The 25,070-nt window shown below is 35.1% G+C and overlaps 1 protein-coding gene across 2 annotated transcripts in view; it reads right to left on the bottom strand.

Annotated features, from left to right (window-relative positions):
* The window catches only part of TRIM33 (tripartite motif containing 33), a 152,052-nt gene that overhangs the window by 24,133 nt on the left and 102,849 nt on the right, over nucleotides 1-25,070 (bottom strand). For both annotated transcript variants that reach the window (XM_030869113.2, XM_030869114.2), the window contains exons 5-11: nucleotides 15,574-15,690; nucleotides 12,980-13,094; nucleotides 10,753-10,899; nucleotides 10,153-10,270; nucleotides 8,421-8,695; nucleotides 7,646-7,810; nucleotides 3,181-3,381 (exon numbers count right to left, since the gene is read on the bottom strand). In XM_030869113.2, coding sequence (XP_030724973.1) covers nucleotides 3,181-3,381; nucleotides 7,646-7,810; nucleotides 8,421-8,695; nucleotides 10,153-10,270; nucleotides 10,753-10,899; nucleotides 12,980-13,094; nucleotides 15,574-15,690 — 1,138 coding nt within the window. The remainder of the gene's footprint in view (nucleotides 1-3,180; nucleotides 3,382-7,645; nucleotides 7,811-8,420; nucleotides 8,696-10,152; nucleotides 10,271-10,752; nucleotides 10,900-12,979; nucleotides 13,095-15,573; nucleotides 15,691-25,070) is intronic.

The raw sequence follows: 25,070 nt of genomic DNA, 5'->3' as shown, positions 1-25,070 counted from the left end.
GTAAATGAAATAACCAAACATGATTTTTACCTATCATATTGGTAAAGATGGAAGACAGCCAGTACTGGGAACACAGTACAGAAATGGGTATTCTATAACATTTAAATTTACATGTGAATATCTGAAAGACACACATGGTTTTCCCAAGACTTCATATTATCCAGTATAGTATACAGATAAATTAAGTACATATTTTCCAAATACGGAAAATTGTTTACAAAGAATTTAATATATCATTAGAATACTACATCTATTAATTATAATCTAATCTGAACAGATTCTAATATTCATTTAGCTACTGAAAAAGTATTTAGGTTCATCATGTATCCCCTAAAGGTCAAAATTACTACCACATATTATAACTCCACTGGAGATGGATAGTAGAGTGAAATAAAAAATAATTCAAGTTGAGAGAATTCTCTTTAAATCAACTTCTACTCTATACTGGATAGCTGTAATGATCAGTATTAAGATATATCAACAAATACCTGAAATTGCTTTGTATTTACTTCCTGTCTGCGTTGCATAGTTAATGCTACTTTGTCTGCTTCCTGTGTAACCTCCCCCAGGATTCTTTTCTTTTCACTATACCACGGAAACTACAGGATAGGAAAAAAAGTAGATGAATCTTCAAGAGACGATAGGTTTGCTTCCCTTTCTATTTTTGATTAATATGGTTAACTACTTCTTACTGTGGTTGTACTTTTGTGGTACCCACCTCTAATTGCTCTTAAAAGCAGGTGACAATAACGAGCGTTGGCAAGGATGTGGAAAAATTGAAATCCTCATACACTGACACTGTTGGTGGGAATGTAACATGGTGCACCCACTGTGGAAAAGAGTTTGGCAGTTCCTCAAAAACTTAAACATACAATATGACCCTGAAATTCCACTCCTAGAAATTTACATAGAGAACTGGTAACCTACAAGTTCACAAAAACTTACACACAAAAGTTCATAGCATTATTCCTAATAGCCAAGAAGTGGAAACCCAAATGTCCATCAACTGATGGATGGAGGAACAAATGTGGTATATTCACAGAATGGAATATTCAGCCATAAGAAGGAATTAAGTACTGATACATGCTTCAACGTGTTTAGACCTGATAAACATTATGCTAAGATAAAGAAGCCAGACACAAAAGACCACATATTGCATCATTCCATTCATACAAAATGTCCAGAATAGGCAAATCCATAAAAACAAAGTAAATCTGTGATTTCCAAGGGCTGGGAAAGAGGGGAATGGAGAGTGGACTGCAAATGGGTAGTTTCTTTCGGGGTGATGAAAATGTTCTGGAATTAGTCAGTGGTGATAGTTGCACCATGTTGTGAATATACTAAGAACCACTGACTGAATTGTATGTACATTTTTTAAAGTTGGATTTTATGGTACGTGAATTATATCTCAGTTTTTTAAAGGAGTCAATACTTTAATAAATCAGTAAATAAAAATAAGGTTAGGCATTATGTCTGCAAGGAAGAGAAGGTTCACAAGAGAAGGTATGGATTCTGCTCCTTCTACCCCACTTTAACTAAAGATGGGAGGGGATATATTCTGGAGCCTCTTGTTTTGATTTCAAAGTTCTCCTGGGAAAAGATGACAAGGAAGATCTAATAATGACCCATTTCCCTTATGATGCCCAGCTTTTCAAAGATGTGGAGCATCCATCCTTCCTCTATCTGCTCTCTGTGACAGTGGCCCTAGCAGATTATGTTAAGTTTGACATGAGCAACCTTTCTTTTCCCTTTGAAAGTTTCCTAAAAATTGGAACAAAGTCTTGTTTCTTTTTATCTTCAATGCCCAGGCACTTTAGCATGGAGTGCTTAGTAAAACTTAAATGATTCCTTTAATACTGTACCTACCTCTCTCTGGTTGCCCAAAGGCCCTTAATACTCTACCTTTCCAAGCCTATGATCTCAAACCACCTCCTTGCTATCTCTATGGACAGAAGTGGGGAGAGAACTGGACTTTCTCAGTTCAGTAATCAGGAGCTGGGCTTTGAATTCCAACTTACCCATTTACTGGGTGACACTGAGAAAGTCACTAACCATTCTTACTCTCTTCCATGAAATAGGGATATTATATATCATATGAGATGATTTCAAGCATTAAACTGAAAGTTTATAAATTATAAGCGTACAACTTAAAAATTTTACTTCTTATTGATATATTCCAAAATTTTCCATTCTATATAGTAGTCTAGTACTCTCAACACCACTACAGGGGCTTCCCTGGTGGCACAGTGGTTAAGAATCCGCCTGCCAATGCAGGGGACACGTGTTCAATCCCTGGTCCGGGAAGATCCCACATACCACAGAGCAAGTAAGCCCGTGCGCCACGACTACTGAAGCCCACGCACGCCACCAACTACTGAAGCCCGCGAACCTAGAGCCCATGCTCCGCAACAAGAGAAACCACCGCAGTGAGAAGCCTGCGCACCGCAACGAAGAGTAGAGAGTCACGGGTCCTAGTGTCTTAGTAATTTCACTGCTCCTTGCTCCCATGGTGACCCCTGACTCTGAATAACTCATACAATGCTTGAAATGACCCAGTACAACCTTCAAGTTTTATATTTACATTTAAAAATAAAATGCTTCTAATTCAAACGAATTTATGAAATTTCAGAGGGCACTGAATGATATTTTTCTTCAGGAAAACGTTACAGGTGAAAGGGACAAGACAGCTCAGAGGCCCTTCCCATTCATCTTCTACTCCTCATTATTACTTCCTCTCTCAGTATACACCCCCTCTCCCCACCCCCCCGCCACATGCCTAATATCTAGACCTTCCAATCTCTTCCTTTCTCAGTCCAACCTGTTTGCACCGGGGGTTGACTATCCCTTTTGTACCTAACAGAAGACTGACAAAAATTTAACTGTATTTTGGTACTGGGTCTCCTCTCTGCATCTAAACCTTCATCAGAAGTGCTTCATTTAACACAAAGTTTGCCTGCTGGCAGACAGATCAGCAAAGCTGACACTCTGTAGCTTTAAAATACTGAGGAGTGTTAGTTTTAGCACACATAACTTTTTAAAATTCAAATTATTTATACTCTACTTTTTGGAAATTTCAAAAAGAATACTGCTCCTGAATTAAAAAAAACAAAAACAACCAGAAATATATACTCTAAGTCCCTAATTAACACAAGGTTTTAAATCTCTCACTCAAATACAAACCTGTATGGGTGGAATATCTGGCAGCGACGGAAGGTTTTCTGGATTGGTAACTGAAGGAATTAGTTCTATTGCTGTAACAGATGGGCTGGTGGGACCTCGATTTGCATTTGCCATAGTAGCTGTAGTAGGGCTGGTTGGATTGACTGGGTTGTTGTGCACCGACACAACAGGAAAGGGTCCAGCATGCCCTGGGTTTGAGTGCTGTTAGGAAAAAAGATGTTATCATTACTTGATCTGCCAGGATATCCAAATATGAACAATACCTTGACAACAAGTTTCAGTTTAGGAAGGATACACAAGTTCAGAGTTTGATACCTGTGGCTGAGAGACAAAGAAGTAGGCCCTCTCAAACTTATGCAGGAAAAAAAAAATTCAAACTTATCATTTTTCTACTCATTTTTGTGTAGTATTTAGAAAAAAAACAGACTTGCCAATAACTGTACCCTGTCAGACTGGTGATATGATTTTACTTCATAACAAAGATATATATAAATAGATGATCTGGAAGCCCACAGTTTTCAAACATCAGACCAGGAAAGCCACTGTTGTGCCTATATTTCACTTTGACACTTCCGTCTTTTTTAAAATAAAAATAATTAATTGTATAATTGTGTATTATGTAACTGATATGGTAGAAAGAACAATGAATTTACAAATGGAAACGTGGTATCAATTCCTGACTCTTAATACTATGTGACTTTAGGCCAAATCACAATCTTGGTAATTTAGAAATGTGGATAATGATGAATGAAAATGGATACCTGTCTTTATGAGGAGTGTTATGAGGATCATTTAAGACAGTACACAGACTAAAATCTTTGGGAAATAAATTACTATACACATACAAATCATTTGAAGTATTTAAAAACTTAAAATTCTAACATTCAGTGATTTCTGTAGGAGCCCGAAAGTCTAAGGACAATGTTCTGAGATGGTTGGTTAATCCAATTATGTAGCTTCTGCACCTTTCCAAACGGTGTACCTCTCCCCTGGTAATACTTGAAGGCTTTCCAAGTACACTAAGGGGTACATGGGTATGTGAATACTTTTAAGGAAATTAAAGTCTAGATAGTCGACCTTCATATATACTTTTTTCCTGAAGAAAACCAAATTTACCTAAGAATGTGCCATGGTCTGTGAGTTCTTTTTTCCAACTACTTCTTTCATAACTGCCCTTCTCCTCCAAAAATAAAATACAAAACAACACATCTTTAACTCATGCCCAATCTTATCTAGCATATTGCCCCAGGGTGAAAAACAAAACAAACAAAAAATCTCCTGAAGAGACAGACAAAGGTACAGTTGAAAATAAAGGTGTCAAGTTGCTGACAAAGTGCCTGGCTCTGAAACCTGGGTAATCGTTGAGTGGGTTCTGATACTTGGTGATCAACAAAAACAAAGAAAGACCTGAAGAAGTTGTCAACTGATAAAAAAAAGATTTTAAAAATCGTTTTGAATTCCCAGATACCAATTTTTGTGAACAAGTTTCCTGAGCATCACATGAAAACAATAACACAAAAAAACTAGTAATAAAAATCGGCGTTGAATTCTGACTTACTCTAACAGTACAAGGTAACAGACATACAAACAGGCATACATGAAGGAAGGGGAAAGGCTCCATGTATCTAATAAGAAATGTATATCTAAAAGAATTTTATTTTTGTTTCCTAATAATCTTAAACCATGTAAATATATTTAAACAACTGTATAGGAATAATTGTAATGAAAATTTGGTCTAAAGAAAAAGTTTTAAAGTTTAATAACTGCATTATAAACTGGAAATTTAAGAATTTTCAAATTGCAACGGACATCTTTCCAGCAGAAAATTGCAACAAACTGATTCACAAGTCTATCAAACTTGTGACTATCTTAAATATGTATCTTAAATATATTAAGATAAAATTCTGTAAAAGTAGAACAGAAGTTCAAGTCCATGGGGAAAAGGGAGTATATAATTTTGACTTTGAAAAAAGAACTTGCCTCTGTATTTGGGACTCCAGTGGATCCACTTAGAAGAATAATGTAAGGGTTTTACTTTACAATGTCAATATTTATACAACACAATATGCTAAACAGTATGTCCTTTGCAACTATTTAAACTTAAACTTGCAATGGAAGTTTTAAATGTCAACCTTCAAATGTGAGGGAGTGTGTATTTTTCAAAAGTCTTTCTGGAGGTAACTGGGCCAAAAAGTTGAAGGATCGCTAATCTAGGACTTCAGTATGCAGATCGATCTGAGTCAGTAAAAGTTCACACATTTATGAGTACTCCCCTCCTGGAAATTTTGATTCAGTGGATATGGTTCAGAATCTATTTCAGACATGGTGCCCCAGTCACTCTGATGGTCTTTAAATCATGCTTTGAGAAACATCACTCTGACAATTATAAAATGACCTTTATTTTTTATATAACTAGAAATCCTATGCAAAAGTAGCCTCATATTTATAATCATACCTCCTATACAAATATAATCTACTATTCAAGCAAAGATCAGAAAACATGCCTCTAAACACACTTATTTTTAAGAGTAGGTATATCCATCCTAAAAGGAACAATACTGAGTGAAGAGAAAAAAAAAAAGTCAAAATGTCACATTAAAAGAGGAGAGGAACAATTTTAGGAAATTAAAGTTTTAATCTTAATTCTACCATTGTCTCTTATGATTGTGGGTACATAACAAGCTCCTTTGTTTTGCACTTCTCTAAATGAATTGGTTGGACTAGGTCAGAGATTCTCAACCCAAAGTATACAATGGGTTTAATGACATCAAAGAAACTCTTAAAATTTAATAAAAAATTAGACATTTCTCCAAAGAAGACATACGGATTTCCAACAAACACATGAAAAGATGCTCAACATCACTAATCATTAGAGAAATGCAAATCAAAACCACAATGAGGTATCACCTCACACTGGTCAGAATGGCCATCATCAAAAAATCTACAGGGCTTCCCTGGTGGCGCAGTGGTTGAGAGTCCGCCTGCCGATGCAGGGGACACGGGTTCGTGCCCCAGTCTGGGAAGATCCCACATGCCGTGGAGCGGCTGGGCCCATGAGCCATGGCCGCTAAGCCTGCGCGTCCAGAGCCTGTGCTCTGCAACGGGAGAGGCCACAACAGTGAGAGGCCCGCGTACTGCAAAAAAAAAAAAAAATCTACAAACAATAAATGCTGGAGAGGATGTGGAGAAAAGGGAACCCTCCTGTACTGCTGACGGGAATGTAAATAGATATAGCCACTATGGAGAAGAGTATGGAGGTTCCTTAAAAAATGAAAAATAGGGCTTCCCTGGTGGCGCAGTGGTTGAGAGTCTGCCTGCTAGTGCAGGGCACATGGGTTCGAACCCTGGTCTGGGGGGATCCCGTGTGCCGCGGAGTGGCTGGGCCCGTGAGCCACAACTACTGAGCCTGCGCGTCTGGAGCCTGTGCTCTGCAATGGGAGAGGCCGCGATGGTGAGAGGCCCGCGCACCGCGATGAAGAGTGGCCCCCGCTTGCCGCAACTAGAGAAAGCCCTTGCACAGAAACGAAGACCCAACACAACAAAAATAAATTAATTAAAAAAACAAACAAACAAACAAAAAACCGAAAAATAGAACTACCATATGACCCAGCAATCCAACTACTGGGCATATACCCTGAGAAAACCATAATTGAAAAAGAGTCATGTACCACAATGTTCACTGCAGCACTATTTACAACAGCAAGGACATGGAAGCAACCTAAATGTCCATCGACAGATGAACAGATAAAGAAGATGTGACACACACATACAATGGAATTAATACTCAGCCATAAAAAGGAACAAAATTGAGTTATTTGTAGTGAGGTGGATGAAGTCTGTATGAGTCTGTTGTACAGAGTGAAGTAAGTCAGAAAGAGAAAAACAAATAGCATATGCTAACGCATACACATGGAATCTAAAAAAACAGTACTGACGAACCTAGTGGCAGGGCAGGAATAAAGATGCAGATATAGAGAATGGACTTGAGGACACGGCAGGGTTGGTGGGGGAAGCTGGGATGAAGTGAGAGAGTAGCACTGACATATATACACTACCAAATGCAAAATGAATGGCTAGTGGGAAGCAGCCGCATAGCACAGGGAGATCAGCTCAGTGCTTTGTGACCACTTAGGGGACCACTTTGTGACCACTGTGGGATAGGGAGGGTGGGAGGGAGGCTCAAGAGGACAGGATATGGAGATATATGTATACATATAGCTGATTCACTGTGTTGTACAGCAGAAACTAACACAACATTGTAAAGCAATGATCTAATGAAGATGTGAAAAAAGAATTTAATAAAAATTGTACGTGTATTTTTCTGGGACAAGAAGATACACAGCATTAATCAAATTCTCAAACGTATCAATGACCACCCCTCCCTCCACCCCACAACTGATTAAGAAAACTGTTGTCTTTTAGTTTTAAAATTATATGATTCTTACAAATGGAACTCTAGGCATACTTGTCTTTGGAGGTGTGGCTGCATCATGGAATACTGAGGGCCACTGTGCCTGGGTATCCCTGGTATTCGGGCAGCATTCTGAGCCAATCTCATCTGATGGGCTTGGAAAGCTCCACAGTTCATGTTGCCTCTTTGCATTGCTTGCACACTGATCAATCTTGGAGGCTGCAAAAGGCAGAAATTGCCATTTATGTAATAATATTTATAAATTTATCTTTCAATTATAAAACGTTATGATAAGAATACTTTTGTCAGGATAGAAGGGCATAAAGTAAAAAGTGTAAGTCATTTTCCTCATCTCTTACCCCAATCTCCTTCTCTCAGTATATGTGTGTTTTAAAGCCTATCAGCATTAACTTAATCAACCACAGATTAATAGTTTTGATTTGGATGGGAGACAGCAGGAAAGATACAGGGATGGGAATGATTTGAACAAAAGCCTAAAGAACGTGTCAGATCTTAGGAGGAAACAACATGGCTCTTTGGTCCAAAACCACATGTTTAAACAAAAAAGATCTGGTATAGAGGGATAAAAACGTGTATACCTCCACAGTACTAGTGAGTTAATTTTGTTTCCCATCATAAGTATTTACTTCTTGTCCTTCCTCACACCTCCCCCACATCCCTGCCATACCCAAGGCAAACGTTTAAACTGATCTTTGACCTCTGTCCCCATCAGTAACTTTGAAATGTGTAACTCATCTATATAGGACAGAGTGTAGCCTCAAGGTCTTCATAATTTATATCAATAGTGCAATGATATAATAATACTCGCCTGTTGTTGTAACATCTGAGGGGCTGCTTGTCTAGGGTGCTGCTGTGTTGTTGCTGTTGTTGTTGGTACAGGTGCAGGTGGCTGCTGCATCCTCATCTGTTGCAACTGCTGATGTTTCTGTGCATACACTTGTTGTTGCATGTGCTGGAGTCGAAGCTGTGCTAAGTTAATCTGTCCAGGGGTTTTACTAATGTGGTTTGTCCCTGGCGGAACTTGCCCAACTACAACATTAGGAGTATAACCAGGAGCTGGTTTACTCTCTATTACTAGATTACCTGAAGGATTTAAAAAATGAGAATAATTTGCATGTAATCAACTAACATCTACTTTGTGGGTTAATCATTATATTTTCCTCTTTCCTCTGACAACTATCACCACTCAAAGTTTCCAACAGCACAGAAGGGATGGGAGCTACGTTTAAAGATGATGAAGATCAGAAACCTAATATAGTCCAAAGCCAATTAATTGACTTTTGATTACTCAGAATAATATATTATCTGCCCTTATTTTTGACACAGATGTTCAGAAAATTAAAGAGCTGAAAGAGACAGTATTAGAGGAGGCCCATCTAGGCAGTCTAAATCATCTCGAGCCTGAGAAGATTCAAGGATACTCAAGATCGCTAATACTGATTCCACCTGCCTTTGGATTGTCAAAATGTGCAGGGCAGAGTACTATATTGCTACAAAACTGTCTTCTGTGGAAATGTTGAATGTTTTAAACTACTTATACCCTTGGAGATGACAAATTCTCCTTCCTTTTTACAGAGCCAGGTACTTTCTAGGGATAGAAGGCAAATTTTACTAAGGTTTGATCTAAGGTAGAGTTGGCAAACCTTTTTCCTGTAATAAGCCAGATACTTTAGGCTTTGCAGGCCACATAAAATCTGTCGTATACTCTTTGTTTTTTACTTGTTTGCTTTTACAACCCTTTAAAATGTAAAAACCAAACTTAGGTACCACGTCACACAAAAATAGTTTGCCGATGCCTGATCTAAAGGTATAGCCAAACGAATATACACAAAGATTACATTTTTTTACAAAAGGCTACCCACCTCTGCTTTTACAGCTTCCAATGGTGAGGACTTGACTATTTTGAAAATGAGTTTAATCAATCTGTAGACAGCTCTAATTGTTGGTTAGTTTTGGGGGGTTTTGTTTTACTTTAAATTGAGCTGGTTTTGTATGTCTATTTGTAACTTTCACCTAAGGCCCTTAGGTCCACACTGTGGAGTAACAAAAGCAAAGTCCATTTGTCTTCCATGTGAAAAGAGCTACTCTTATCTTTCAAACATTCCTCAGAACATGGCATTCGGACACATCAGCATACTGGATGGAGGTCCTCCTCAAGTGGGCAATTTTGTACAATTAATACATAAGCTACTAAGCATGTAAGAAATTCTTCCAAAGACTAAAGACCCATTTGGTAAGTTTCTGATATGTAACACTCAATACCAATTTTAAAAGATGTGGGGAAAAAGTTAGAAATGATACATAATTTTAAAAACTATACAGAGGAGACCCTCAACATTCTTAAAGTAATTTATAATTATATATACTTAAAGATGTAATGAACATAGCTGAAGTAAGTTTCCAATGAAGAACATATTTTCCAAAAAGTTTACATGTTAGAATGAAGTTTAAAAACTTTAAGTATCTAAAACTTGCTGTAGATGCTTTCTCCTCCTAATTCAGTGTTCCAAGTTATGGCCATAAAACGAATTATTTCTCACCTAAATTGACTACGTTCTTTGCCCAGAAGGTGGGATCACAATGGAAACGTATTGCTCCATTAGCAGCAGGGACAGGATCACACCGTGCTTTCAAAATATGGCGCAATTGAAAAGTAATCTAAAAGGGAAAAAATTCATATTAGTCTTAAAATTAAATATCACTTGAGAAAACATACAAGATAAAGACATGAAAGCTCATGTAGCCCCACAGTGTCCACCTCAGATGAGATAGTATCAGTGTTTAAAAAACGATATTAGCAATCGAAGGCACATGCTTGAATTTCTGCCATTTCTGGTGATAAACTACATTATACTACTAGGTATCTCCAAAACCTATGATTGACTCAAGACTTACTGTATGATTCCATTTATATGAAATTCTAGAAAATGAGAGAAATGAGACTAATGGTTGCCTAAGGCCAGGGATAGAGAAAAATAAGAAAACTTTTGTGGGTGACGGAAATTTTCTGTATTTTGAGGTGATGGTGATAACTTTTACTAAAATTCAAAATCTATACTTTAAACAGATGCAGTTCACTGAATGTAAATAATATCTTAATAAAGTCAATTTAAAGAAAAATAAGATACTATGTGTCTCACCAGTCGCTTGCTGTACAGTAGTGCCGTGCTGCTACCACTAGCAATTGCCCAGTTTGTAAAGTTCATAACATGCTTCACCTGCCGGGAAAGGCCTGTGATGTCATTCTGTTGCTGTAGTAACTTCATCTGTCTTTCTTTTGTAACATTCTGAAACAGAACAAGAGGTTCACTTTAGAATTCTGTATAAAAAAATCAACTCATAATTTCTATTGCCAGTGAACACAATACCTGTATTTCTTTTTTAAAATGGGATAACTTAATAAGCTCCTCATTATTTAATGAGTCTATGATCAAGGAAAAAGTCACTAACAAAAGTGGGACCAAAGCTTAGTTCTATAGTCCAAAATAGACATTCCACATACAGAAATTAATGTTAGTGATATCTCCCCTTTCCTTCAGAAGATGAAGAGCCTTTGTTAAAAACAGTGTTTATTAGGCTAATCTAATATATAGAGCCTATGACATATGAGCTGACCTTTAGAAATAATTTTATGTAATCTTAACACACTTCTCAGGCCAAAGAAAATTTTGTGGTGCATGGCATGAGGCTGAAGTTAAAATCTCTTATTTTCAACATGTAAGGCAAAAGGAGAAAGATGAATTCCAGAGCTCTAAGAATAGAACTAGGGAAGCTTCTTATATGACAAAAGTTCATAAAGAACAAGGGAGTAAGTGAGGGTGGAAGGAAAGACCAATTTGAGGAAAGTGCTGCAAAGGAAAAATAAACTGCTTTCTGGGAACAAAAATTCCCAGAAGGGACAGGTGATGTCCTATGTCCTTTGACATTCAGCATACTGTACAACTTGCCTCTTCGTTCTTAACCACTTTCTTACAAAAATGACTCAACTGGGTTTACTGAACAATTTTTTCCCTAAGGAAATAAGTTACTCATTTTATAATGTAAATCAATGGATAAAAAGATTCAAATGACAGAAGTTTCATTTACAACTTCCCTGGAAATCATCCCTTTTATAAAGCTTATAGGAAAACCTCTATCTTACAAAGTTTAGAAACACAGTGCGCTAGAAAACATCTACTGCTTAAATCATTAGTATGTTAGAAATATGTGGCAGCTTTATCAGTAGGTATTTGTGTATATTTTAGCATTAAGAGGTATCTTTTTAATTCAAAAGTTCTTGAAATGGTTTCAGAACATTACTTTAGACTTATAATTAACATGTATTTACTGTAAGTTAAAAGGTATCAAAAATAATTGCTTGCTCACGCTCTCCATTTACAAGGTCCTTCTGAAAACAAAAATCTATTAGGGTTAACTGCAACTCAGCTGGATATACAACAGTCGCAAGAGACCTCAAAATTTAACAATATGTGTGAGAGTATTTTTAATTTCACAATTGTGTCTCAACGGCAAGATGTATTTCAAAAGACAGAAATTCAGAAATAATTCTCTGTTGACATTTATTTTATTTATATGTAACTGTGTCTAGTATTTCAACAATTTTCTATGAAGGAATGGAACAGAAAAAAATCTACTATGAAAAATTTGAGGTTAATAGTAATTAAAAGTTAAATAATCAAATATTCATGTAATTTAAATTGTTACTATTCAATGGTGCTTTAAACATAACCCGGTATCATCTAAGCCAACTTAAAAGCACAAAATTTTGAGAACCAGCCAACTATGGTCAGTAGAGTCTTTGACTAGAACTTAATTTAGATTTCACAAATTGATTGGATTCTCATCTAGAAATTTACATTCACATATTACTCTCAATATACAACACAAGGACCTAATATAACAAAATTATGAGTAAATTTAAAGTTTAAGTTTCAAAATGAGCAGCATTTTTAGCAAAACTATGGAACATTTAAAAAGTAAAGTGAAGAACACACATGAGTCAGTAAGACTCCCAATATACATTCATATGTAAAAGTTAAATTGAGGACCTATCTTGTGGGGAGGAGAAGAGGGAATGTGGCAGGTCAGCTTTGTCTTCATTTATATCACATTTTAGTAATAATTCTTTCATTCCTAAGAGAACAACACTATCTCCTAACCGATACATCTAAAGTGTTAAATTGGGCTGCAAAGTAACTAACTTGAAAAAGGCCTATTTTCCAACAAAAAACACACAAAAAAATTTTTTTAATTGACTTTACTTTCATACCCACCCCCAACCAATCTAAAAGAGCTTTCAATAAACATTAAAAAACAGCTAAAGAGCAAGAGAAGCAGTTTTTGTTTTATTTTGGCTTTGAACCATACCTCTAGCTGCTGTAACAGAGATTTTCCTTTCTTATTAATTTCATTGATAAGGGTGAAAATGGCCACTTTAATTTCCTGTTCTACTCGTTTGTTAGTCTCATTTACTTCTTTTATCCTGAATAAGAGAAATGCATCATTAGGTTATAGACTTATCCTATGTCTCTGAATTACCAACTGTTACAGAAATTCATCCAACTGGGCACTTAACCGAGTAACTAAAATTAAACCTTTGTCAAATGTACAACTTATGTTTTGGCAGACCTGACCACTCAATTTGGTCCAAACAAGTTATGTATGTAGACAAAGAATGGATTAAATATTTATTAATTTTAAATTAAGTTCATAAAGGACAGTTTATTAATCTAGATGGCAATCTCCTTTAGTTTCTATGACGTGAATGTGATAAACAACTGACATCAGTGATTGCTGGTTAGTGTCAAGTATGGCACATTGTTCTTGAGAAGCATTAAGATTAAACAGAACCAATGTGCAAAAAAAAATGTTGCAACCAATACTACTATTATCTTTTGAAACAAGAGGAAGCTTAGACGCATTTAGTTTCACTAAAACTACTTCAAATGTGAATTCAGATATACCCCTTCCATAGGTTCTTCTCAAAATGATTTCCTACTGTATACGGTTAAGGGAATAAAACATTTTCATTCCTTTTTAAAAAACAGCTGTTAGATGTTTTAGAAACAGGTATAAGCTCCCATGTAGTTATGAAAGTTTTGGTTGTAAATATGAAATAGCCAATACCTTGCTATTTATAAAATAGGAAGAGAAGAATTCTACTAATATAAATACATAAAATGTTAACAAACAATCATAAGATGGTAACTTTAAACTTTTATATATTCTACTTCTGTACAAACTATAACTGACACTTTCAACTGCTAAAACTGCCTTTCATTTACCAAATTCAAATTTGAATAACTTGAATACACCGGGTCAAAAATGTAGTTTTCTCTCCTTTGTACTTCAGGCACTGATTTAAAAATTTTATTCAATTTTGTCCTTATCTTATTAAAATGAGTGGAAGACATTTTTAAAAATGAGAATGCTGATCACTAGTGGTAAGAACACATGACCTTAAAACGATTCAGCCAAAGGTTGAAACCATTACGCATGCTGAAAGCAAACTCCCCTGAATTTAAGCATGCTTAAATATATGCTCAATTGTGAAGGCAGCAAAAAATATGAATGTACATTAAAAAATGGAGAAAGGTCATCGAAGAATCTAACAGAAGTATAGACATTTTATTACTTTAATACTTTTTTTTTTTTTAAGCTTTCTGGAGATGAAATAGTCTCCCCAACCCTACGCAATCTTGTAAACTTCACTTCTCTACACAGATTCAGGAACATATACACAAAATATACATATAAAAATATGGGATTGCCATATGAATTATCTCACTATCCTTTCTCTGGAAAGGACATCCATCTGTAATTTATGAGAAGACAGTTATCCTCTCCAATATCATCTATAATATATCAGCAATATAAAAAACATCCTGACATATCCACGAGAACTAACCATGACTACTGAATATCTATATATTTATATTATCTACAACCTCTGAGGAGCCTTTATTTTCCTTTGGTATCACTTTTTAAGATGAAAGTTATAAATTCTTACTAATATCTAATGTACTATTTTATAATGTATCAATAATATACAATGTACTATTCATTCATCTTCAATACTTTTTGAGTATTTATTATGTGTCATTTTAAATCATCATAAATTAATTTTAGTATTCTAAAAGTCTCAATATTTGTGAATCTGAAGAATAAACACATATCAACCCTATTGATACCTCTAGGAACATATGGGTTTTAATTATGCCAGCTCCAAGTGTTTGTCTTTAAGGATTCCTTTAAGAGTCCTAATCTTCTTAACCTACTCACTATGGAACTTAGTCCCACTTTGTGGCATGAAGGATCTTAGTTCCCCAACCAGGGATTGAACCCGTGCCCCCTGAAGTGGAAGCATGCAGTCTTAACCACTGGACAGCCAGGGAAGTCCCAGTCCCCCTTGCTTTATCAATAAATTTAGTTTATTGAGAAATGAACGAAAATAGGATTTTTAAAAACTGACAGTGTTATTGATAAAAATAACAACAGCTACAATTTGAGCGTTTACTATATGCCAGAAACTGTGTTCTCATAATAATACCACTAAGATAAGTACTGTTTTTAATGCTTGTTTTACAGATGGAAAATTAATTTGTCCACCACCGTTCATACTCTCTCCTGTCTTCCACACAGTCTCCAGTTAAAATTTTATAATTCAACTCTCTACACATTAATTGGTTTTTCTACATTTAACTAAGGCTGACAAAGACTAGAGCCATATTAATTATAAAATAGTCAAAGATGTATCCTAAAAGAGTATTCAAAATTTGAAGCAATTAAATTCTCTTTAATTAACAATTATCATAATCCAAACTCAAACATACCATTTACCCCTCCAAAACAATGTTTTCTATATATGCTTAATATAATATAGAAGGAAAACAATTTAAACTGGACCCATCGTGTTTAATAATCCTTAAACTGAAATTATAGTTTTAAGGAAACATACTTACCTATTCTGCACCTGAGTAGCTGCAAAATGAACATAATTCTTCTTCTCAAGAAGCTTAGCCAGTAGATTCTCAATTGCACCTTTCTGGTTTTGAAAAGCTTCTTCTAAAAATTGATACCTTTAAAACAAAAACAAAAATTACATTTAAAAGGGAAAATTTACGACTTGCAAATGAAAAACTGCTGCATGAGTCAATCTTGAAACCTTACTTAAATGATCAACACTCTATGCTGGCCACACACCCTCTATGTTACCAGCAACTTTTAACTACCAATCCCCTTTCCCTCTTAACCTGACACTGTGAAGGCACTATTAAGAAAAAAAAATTACTCAAAACTGTTCAAGTGCTCTTAAATTAGAGTTTTGATTCAGGATTGCATTTTTATAAAAACCTAAATACTGGTGTAAGCTGTATACATTTTAAATCATAAAATACAACCACATTATACAAAATACTTTCAAAGGTGGGAAAACCACCCACAGTTCCAACAACATAAAATCACTGCTACTATTGTAATATCTAGTTCCTTAGTCTTTTCAGTCACAATGTATGTGCAACTCTGCATTTGACTTTATTCTTTATCTTGTTGTTGCAATCACCCTTGAAATAATTTTTCAGTTCTAGACTGTAAATATTGTCAAACTTTTCCAAAAGGGTTATATCAATTAAAAATATGACCAACACCAGAGTTTTATTTTAACTTTGTCAACAAAGTGGTATATGTTAAGATTTGCTAATATTATAATAGTGAAAATTAGACAGTACAAGACTACAGTTCTTTGTTTGCTAGGAAGGCAGAATGGTTTTCTTTGCTAGTTTTGTTACCTCTGTGTAAATTGCTCATTAAGTCAACAAGTATTTTAGGGCTTCTTCTATACGCTAGGGATACATGGGTAAAATAAAATCCATTATTGTTTATATTTTCATAATAAATAGGCACAAATATGAAATGATACTACACTGTGAAATGAGCTATACTGGAGGCGTACATAGTCTGCAATAAGAACACAGTGTCTATGATGAAAGAAATCAAAGACAATACAAAGAGATGGAGAGATATACCATGACTATACACCCAAAACAACCTACAGATTCAATGTGATCCCTATCAAATTAGCAATGGCATTTTTCACAGAACTAGAACAAAAATTTTTTACAATTTGTATGAAAACACAAAAGACCCCGAAGAGCAAAAGCAATCTTGAGAAAGAAAAAGAGAGCTGGAGAAATCAGGCTCCCTGACTTCAGACTATACTACAAAGCTACAGTAATCAAGACAGTATGGTACTGGCACAAAAACAGAAATATAGATCAATGGAACAGGATAGAAAGCCCAGAGATAAACCCATGCACATATGGTCACCTTACTTTTGATAAAGGAGGCAGGAGTATACAATGGAGAAAAGACAGTCTCTTCAATAAGTGGTGCTGGGAAAACTGGACAGCTACATGTAAAAGACTGAAATTAGAACATTCCCTAACATCATACACAAAAATAAACCCAAAATGGATTAAAGACCTAAATTTAAGACCAGACATTATAAAACTCTTAAAGGAAAACATAGGCAGAACACTCTATGACATAAATCACAGCAAGATCCTTTTTGACCCACCTCCTAGAGAAATGGACATAAAAACAAAAATAAACAAATGGGATCTAATGAAACTTCAGAGCTTTTGCACAGCAAAGGAAACCATAAACAAGATGAAAAAACAACCCTCAGAATAGAATAAAATATTTTCAAATGAAGCAACTGACAAAGGATTAATCTCCAGAATATATAAGCAGCTCATGCATCTCAGTATCAAAAAAACAAACAACCCAATCCAAAAATGGGCAGAAGACCTAAATAGACATTTCTCCAAGGAAGACATACAGATTGCCAACAAACACATGAAAAGATGCTTAACATCACTAATCATTAGAGAAATGCAAATTAACACCACAATGAGGTATCACCTCACACAGGTCAGAATGGCCATCACCAAAAAATTTACAAATGATAAATGCTGGAGAGGGTGTGGAGAAAAGGGAACCCTCCTGCACCGTTGGTGGGAATGTAAATGGATACAGCCACTATGGAGAACAGTATGGAGATTCCTTAAACAACTAAAAACAGAACTACCATATGACCCAGCAATCCCACTACTGGGCATATACCCTGAGAAAACCATAATTCAAAAAGAGTCATGTACCACAATGTTCATTACAGCCCTATTTACAATAGTCAGGACATGGAAGTAACCTAAGTGTCCATCAACAGATGAATGGATAAAGAAGATGTGGCACATATATACAATGGAATATTACTCAGCCATAAAAAGGAATGAAATTGAGTTATTTGTAGTGAGGTGGATGAACCCAGAGTCTGTCATACAGAGTGAAGTAAGTCAGAAAGAGAAAAACAAATACCGTATGCTAACGCATATATATGGAATCTAGAAAAACGATACTGATGATCCTAGGGGCAGGAGAGGAATAAAGATGCAAACGTAGAGAAGGGACTTGAGGACACAGAGACGGGGAAGGGTAAGCTGGAACGAAGTGAGAGAGTGGCATGGACATATATACACTACCAAATGTAAAACAGATAGCTAGTGGGAAGCAGCCACATAACACAGGGAGATCAGCTTGGCGCTTTGTGACAACCTAGAGGGGTGGGATAGGGAGGTTGGGAGGGAGGCTCAAGAGGCAGGGGATATGCAGATATATGTATACATATAGCTGATTCACTTTGTTGTACAGCAGAAACTAACACAACACTGTAAAGCAATTATACGCCAATAAAGATGTATTAAAAAAAAAAGAACACAGTGTCTAAATCTGCCTCAACACCAAGGAATGCTTCACAGAGAAGTCAGAACAGAATTATCCTATGCTAACTGCAGAGGCATATTTGGAGAACAACAAATACTTCAACATACCTAGAGAAAGCCGTGCAAAGATCAGAATGTGAGACAATAATAAAATCCAGAACCAGACTGTGAAGAGCTGGGTATACCATGCTAATTTTTGGATTTTTGTTTTTCAGTAATAGGAAACCCTTGAAGAATTCCAACCAAGATGTAATAATCAGACTTACATTCCAGGAAAATCATCAGACAGAAATATAAAAGATCTGAAGAAGAGAGATGGGGAAGACTAGCTAGAACTCTAAGACAGTAGCTCAGATGAGCTATCAGGCTATGGTACTAATTGGTATAGCTGAATAAACAAACTTGAACAATGGACTCTGTCACAGAGATCAGCATCTTTGGTGATTTGAAAGTTTAACTGGAGCCATATAAAGTAACATCCATGGTATAACCTAAAAACTGAATGCCTAGCTAAGGCAGAGTCAAGAAAAGATCACCGGAAATGAGAAGTTCAAGGTACTGACAAAGTTGTAATTGTCTATGTGGACACAAATCATTAAAGTAAAAGCAGAAATTGAGATGAAGAGGAAGGCTATAAGCATCTAGATGTTTGGGCCTTCAGTGAAGGTCTCAGTTAAGGTAAATATAGGAGGAAAGGCTACGAAGTTGTTAACAAAAGGAAAGTCTGCTAAATGGAGGGGATCAAGAAGTAAAAGAAAAATTGAGAGAATTAGAAGGCAAAGTTTAGAGCAACAGGGGGATTGCTGTTATAGAGAACAGCTGGCTAATGAGGATTTTATTTTGTGTACTAAGAATTTTTTATTGTAGTAAAATACACATAACAAATCATTTTATGTTTTTAAGAATATTTTTAAAGCAAAAAAAAACTGTCTACAATGTAAAGTCTAGCACATTATAACTTGTATGATATATTAATTAAACAGCACAAAAGCATGTGAGTATTTTAATTTAAAAGGCTTTTAAAAGAGGTTCTGCTGTTACATAGGTGAGCAAAGACTATTCCTTCATTGAAGAAACACTGAAGGAACAACATTTTATTTATTTCCTATACCATAATTTCTCTGCGTCCAAAATGAAATACTTTGTTTAAATCTGTACAGATGAAGCAGGAATATGAGATTACCATGCTAACCCTTTTGACATAAGCTTTACATTGTGAGGAAGAAAAGATCTTCTGACCCAGAGTTTAATTATGTCTGCAAATAAGAAGGCATTTGGCAGAAAGTTCAACTAGTATCATAACTCACAAAATTTAACCCTGCACAATTTTATTTCTTTTCTCAACTCAAAATAAATGTTTCAGAATCCTGTTTCTAGAAATGTCTTGTTGTATTCATATGAACAAGTAGCAAGCAAACACACCATGATACACCTAGGTGAAATTATGTGTCTGTCCTTTCCTCCCCTCATACAGGAGTTGACATCTGCACTGGATGTTAAAGGATGAGTAAGAGCTTTCTAGGTAAACAAACTTGGGAGGAAGGTAAGAGCTTTCACTGGGGGAAAAAATCTGAATGTACAAAAGTACACAGTTCTGAGGCCACCTGTCATTTTCAGGGCTAAGGAAAAGAAGACAAAGCTGGAAGAGACAGGGAGGTACAAATGTTAAAGAGCACTGTACATTTTGCTGAAGTTGGACTCAGATAATAAATAATAGTGAACCATCAAGCGATTGATAAAACAGTGACAATCAGGCTTGTTTCTTTTCACTTGAATAAACTTCAACTGTATTATTAGAAGAAAGATACTAACTAGAGCTTAAAAAACAAAAGAACAATATGGAAGTAGTTTTGGCTACAAGCTACTTCTGATTCTCTTAGCTAAAAGAATAAACTAACACTGAATTTTCTTTTTTGAACTGATCAAAGTAATAGTTGAAATACTTCAGAAATGGGGGGAAAGAATAACCAATAAATGGATTAAGCATAAATTTGTTAAGATGTAAATATATCAAGGAATTTCTTAGATTTTAATCCTGCATATGAAGCAGTGATTCTTAACATGGAAGTCTTAGCCACACTGAGCTATTTTCAGTATTTCAAAATGTCTAGGTAAAAATTATGCACGCCCATGATTTACTTATGATGGGCCTTATAAGTAAGACTTTCTGTGCTTCTGGCTAGAATTATAGAAACCCAGGATAATATACATACCACTGATTATCATGTTTTGGAGAGAATCATGCTTATATATGTGTGTGTGTGTATAATTTATTGAGAAATAAATTATTATTTAATGCAGTTTGCTAAGAAGTTTTTGAAGAGAGGGCTCTCATAAGTATGGGAAATGAATAAAAGGATTTTTTTTTTCAGGTTGAAAATCACTTAGCTATTAACTGCAAACTGTAACTTTTAAATGCACATTTAGAGTCTTATTAGGTTCTGAGTTGTACAAGGATGCTACTCTATTTGCCAAGTAATTACAGTATTATTCTTAGTAACTGTCAGAGTGTTTAACAATTGATAAGATTTTACTCTGGCACTTCTAGGGAAATATATTATCTTAGTTTGTATCCAAATTGACTATCTAGGGAAACATTTTTTAAAGCTGATATGTAGTAATTCTGACTCAGTTTCTTTCTTAATTCAGTTATTCCATAAAATTTCATAAATACGAATTACATAAAATTTCAAGCATATAATAAACTACAGATTCAACCCCACTGAACCTATCATCCACTTGCAAAGAGCATCCATTTATAGCCAATTTGTCAATATACCCACCTACTCTATCGTCAAGATTACTCTTAAAAAATTCCGAACATCATATTTTATTTCAGTATTTATCAATCTAGAAATGACAAGAATTAGCCTGTTTTGAGAACTTACTCTGTTTTCAGGCACTTTGTGAAGTATCTGACATGGATTCTCTCATTAAATCTTTAGAAAGACTTAATGACTAGGTACTATTATTGTCTGCACAGTAATAGATGACTTGGACAACTTTCTGTGTCTCAGTTCTTCAGAAAAATGTGTAATATTCATCGCATTTATCTTACAGGACTACTCCAAAAATTAAATTGATCAAAACAACACAAAGCACTTAATCAACATAGTACTTTGCTCACTAAAGCACAGTAAGAGCTTAAAGCCAGTTATCACTATTTTTGGCAATAATTTTAAATGATTTGCACTGTTAAAATAAAAAACTTCAATCCTTCAACAACAACAAAAAGCCTACAATGTATATAAAGACCTCATAAGAGTGTTTTTGAGAATTTTTAAATGAGGCTATCTATGTTCCTCATTCAAGACAATATATGAAAGGGAGATGATTATGCCATAAAAGTTCAGCAAGAGCTGCAGAGAGCACACACTCTGAGCAACCATGATGAGAACCAAAAGGGTAGAAATCTCAAGAAAGCTTCAGGAAGATATCAGGATTCTCACATAAATAGAACAAGAAACAAAAGCCAACTTTAATTAAATCTCAAAAGGAACACAGTGACATCAACTGATGTTTCAGTTACTTAAGACTTCATTAGTAGAACAGGCTGCTACTTTATATTGCTGCCTTTCTTCAAATTCACTAATCTTTTCTTCTGTAACATCTAATCTGCTATTAATCCCATCTGAAATCAAACAGAGAAAAAAACTGGGGGAGGGGACAAAAGAGGAACAGTGAGTTTTAGGACAACTGTAATAACACTAATATATGTATGAGTGGCATCCCCAAATGGGAAGGGAGAGGGAACAGGGAAAAAATATTGGAAGAAATTATAACAATGGAGTAAAATTTCCCAAATTTGATGAAAACTATAAAACCTATATAGATCTAAGAAGCTCAACATCCTCCAAGCACAGGAAACATTAAAAAAAATTACACAATGGTATATTATTTCCAAACTGCTTAAAGCCAATAATAAAGAAAAAAAAATTTGTAAGTTCCTAGAGGGAAAAAGATACATTAGAACAGAGGAATAAAGACAGAACAGTAGACTTCTCAATGGAAACAATGCAAGCCACGATAGAGTACAGCAACATCTTTAAAGTACTGAAAGAAAACTGTCAGCCTAGAATTGGTTACACAGCAAAAACAGCTTTCATATATGAAGGTGAAACTTTTGGGGATGATAAATATGTTCATTATTTTGATTATGATGATGGTTTCACATAACTATGCCACCGTAAGGCAGAGATCTAAAGGAGCTATAAGCTTAATGTAAGGATGTAATAAGAGTAACCTGCTCCTCTACCAATTCTACAGGACTAAAAGAAAGTTACAATAATGCTGTGGAAGAGGAGAGGGAAGAACCCTTAGAAGTAGCCGTCATAAAGCACCCGATGTGGATTTTTAGACAAAGTGCACATCATCTGGTTGTCTGAAACAACTTCATTCTGGATATTTAATGGTCCCAACCTGGCAGTGCTTGTATGCACTGGCAAAAGGAAATTCAAACCTTTACTGAAGAAAGCATCATAATTCTAGACAAAGTATGTGCATAAATAATTTTCAAGGAAAATGAGAAGTTCATAGTTTAAAATAGCCATATATATATAAAGAAACAAAGCACCTTGAGCAACAGAAAAACAAAGAGAAAGAAAAGACCCACTAACAAAAGCAAAATATCTCTACTTACTATATTTAAGGAATGAAACACAAGCTACAACTATTTTTAAATGGGGGTAAAGAATACAGAGGACTTCTAACTTTTTTGGGCAACTCCCTGTGAATCTCAAAACAAAACAAAAAAATCTCATATCTCAAAATATAATTTTTTTAAAGGGGGAGTAACAGATTTAAATTTTTTTAAGTGTAATGAATGGATTTTAATGGAAGCTTAACATAACTAAAGAGAATATTCATAAACTGAGACTGTTCAAAAGAAAACGCCTGTTTTACATTTAGAGCTGAAAAAAAAAAAGGGAAATACGTAAGTTAAGAGACATGAATGGTATAAGGGAGTCTAACATACAGATGTTAGAGTTCCAGAAGGAAAGACAAGAACACAACAGATGCATTACTTGGTGAGATTACTGATTGAAAGACACAGTCCAAAGATTGAGAAAACCAAATCAAAAGAGGTAATCCTAAAAAGCAGTCAGAAAATGAAGACAGGTTACCTTCAAAAGAATAACAGGTAGAATGTTTGCTGAACTCTTAAGGGCAAAAAGGCAATGTACTTGTACAACCAATGTGCTAATAACAACAAAAAATAATTGACAACCTATACATAAAATGCTATAAAAAGCAAAAATGTATTTCAAAAAATGAAAGCAAAATGGAGATGTTTTTAGACAAACTAAAACAAAATTCACTGCCAGGGGACGTTTAGTGAAGATTCTAAAAATAATAAACTTCAGGCAAGGAAGATGAATCAAGGTAGAAGTCTGAGAAGGTGGAAGGAAAAAAACAGAAAGCGGGGAAAAAAGTGAAATAAATCTGTGAAACACTATATTGTACACCTTTAACTTACACAATATTGTACATCAACTATACTTCAATTAAAAAACAATTTTAAAGAGTAAAAAAAAGTGAAGTAAATCTAAAACACTATATAAAATCAGTAATAGTGTATTCAACAGGGGTAAGAAAACAGAAAATTAAAATACATTATAATTACAAGGAGAGTAAAGGAGAGAAAGGAATGAAGTTTTAAAAAATTTTTTAACTGAGGTACAGTTGATGTACAATATTTTGTTTCAGGTGTACAACACAGTGATTCACAATTTTCAAAGGTTATATTCCATTTAGTTATTATAAAATATTGGTTATACTCCCTGTGTTGTACAACATATCCTTGTAGCTTATTTCTTATATACCTAGTAGTTTGTACCTCTTAATCCCCTATGCCTAATTACCTCTCCCCACTTCCCTCTTCTCACTGATAATCACTAGTTTGTTCTCTATACCTGTGAGTCTGTTTCTTTTTCGTTATATTCACTGGTCTGTTTTAATTTTTAGATTCCACATATAAGTGATATCATACAGTATTTTTGTCTTTCTCTGTTTGACCTACTTCACTTAGCATAATACCCTCCAAGTCTATCCACATTGTTGAAAATCACAAAATTTCATTCTTTTTTATGGCTGAGTAATACTCCTCTGTGTGTGTGTATACACACACACACACACACACACACACACACACACACACACACACACACACACACTATATCCTCTTTTTCCATTCATCTGTTGATGGACACTTAGGTTGCTTCCATATCTCTAGCAATTGTAAATAATGCTGCTATGAATGCTGGGGTGCATGTATCTTTCCAAATTAGTGTTTCCATTTTCTTCAGATATATTCCCAGAAGTAGAACTGCTGTATCATATGGTAGTTCTATTTTTAGTTTTTTTGAGGAATCTCCACACTGTTTTCCAAAGTGGCTGCAGCAATTTACATGTCCACTAACAGTGTTAAGAGGGCTCCCTTTTCTCCACATGCTCACCAACATTTATTATTTGTGGTCTTTTTGATAATAGCCATTCTGACAGGTGCGAGGTGATACCTTATCATGGTCTTGATTTGCATTTCTCTAATGATTAATGATGTTGAGAATCTTTTCATGTGCCCGTTGGTCATCTGTATGTCCTCTTTGGAAAAATGTCTATTCAGGTCTTCTGCCCATTTTTTAATCAGGCTGCTTTTTCTTTTTTTTTTTTGATGTTGAGTG

The sequence above is a fragment of the Globicephala melas genome, chromosome 1 (genome assembly GCF_963455315.2).
Source record: "Globicephala melas chromosome 1, mGloMel1.2, whole genome shotgun sequence".
Classification (NCBI taxonomy): Eukaryota; Metazoa; Chordata; class Mammalia; order Artiodactyla; family Delphinidae; genus Globicephala; species Globicephala melas.
The sequence above is the reverse complement of the archived record's forward strand: the minus strand, read 5'-3'. Positions and strand labels throughout refer to the sequence as shown.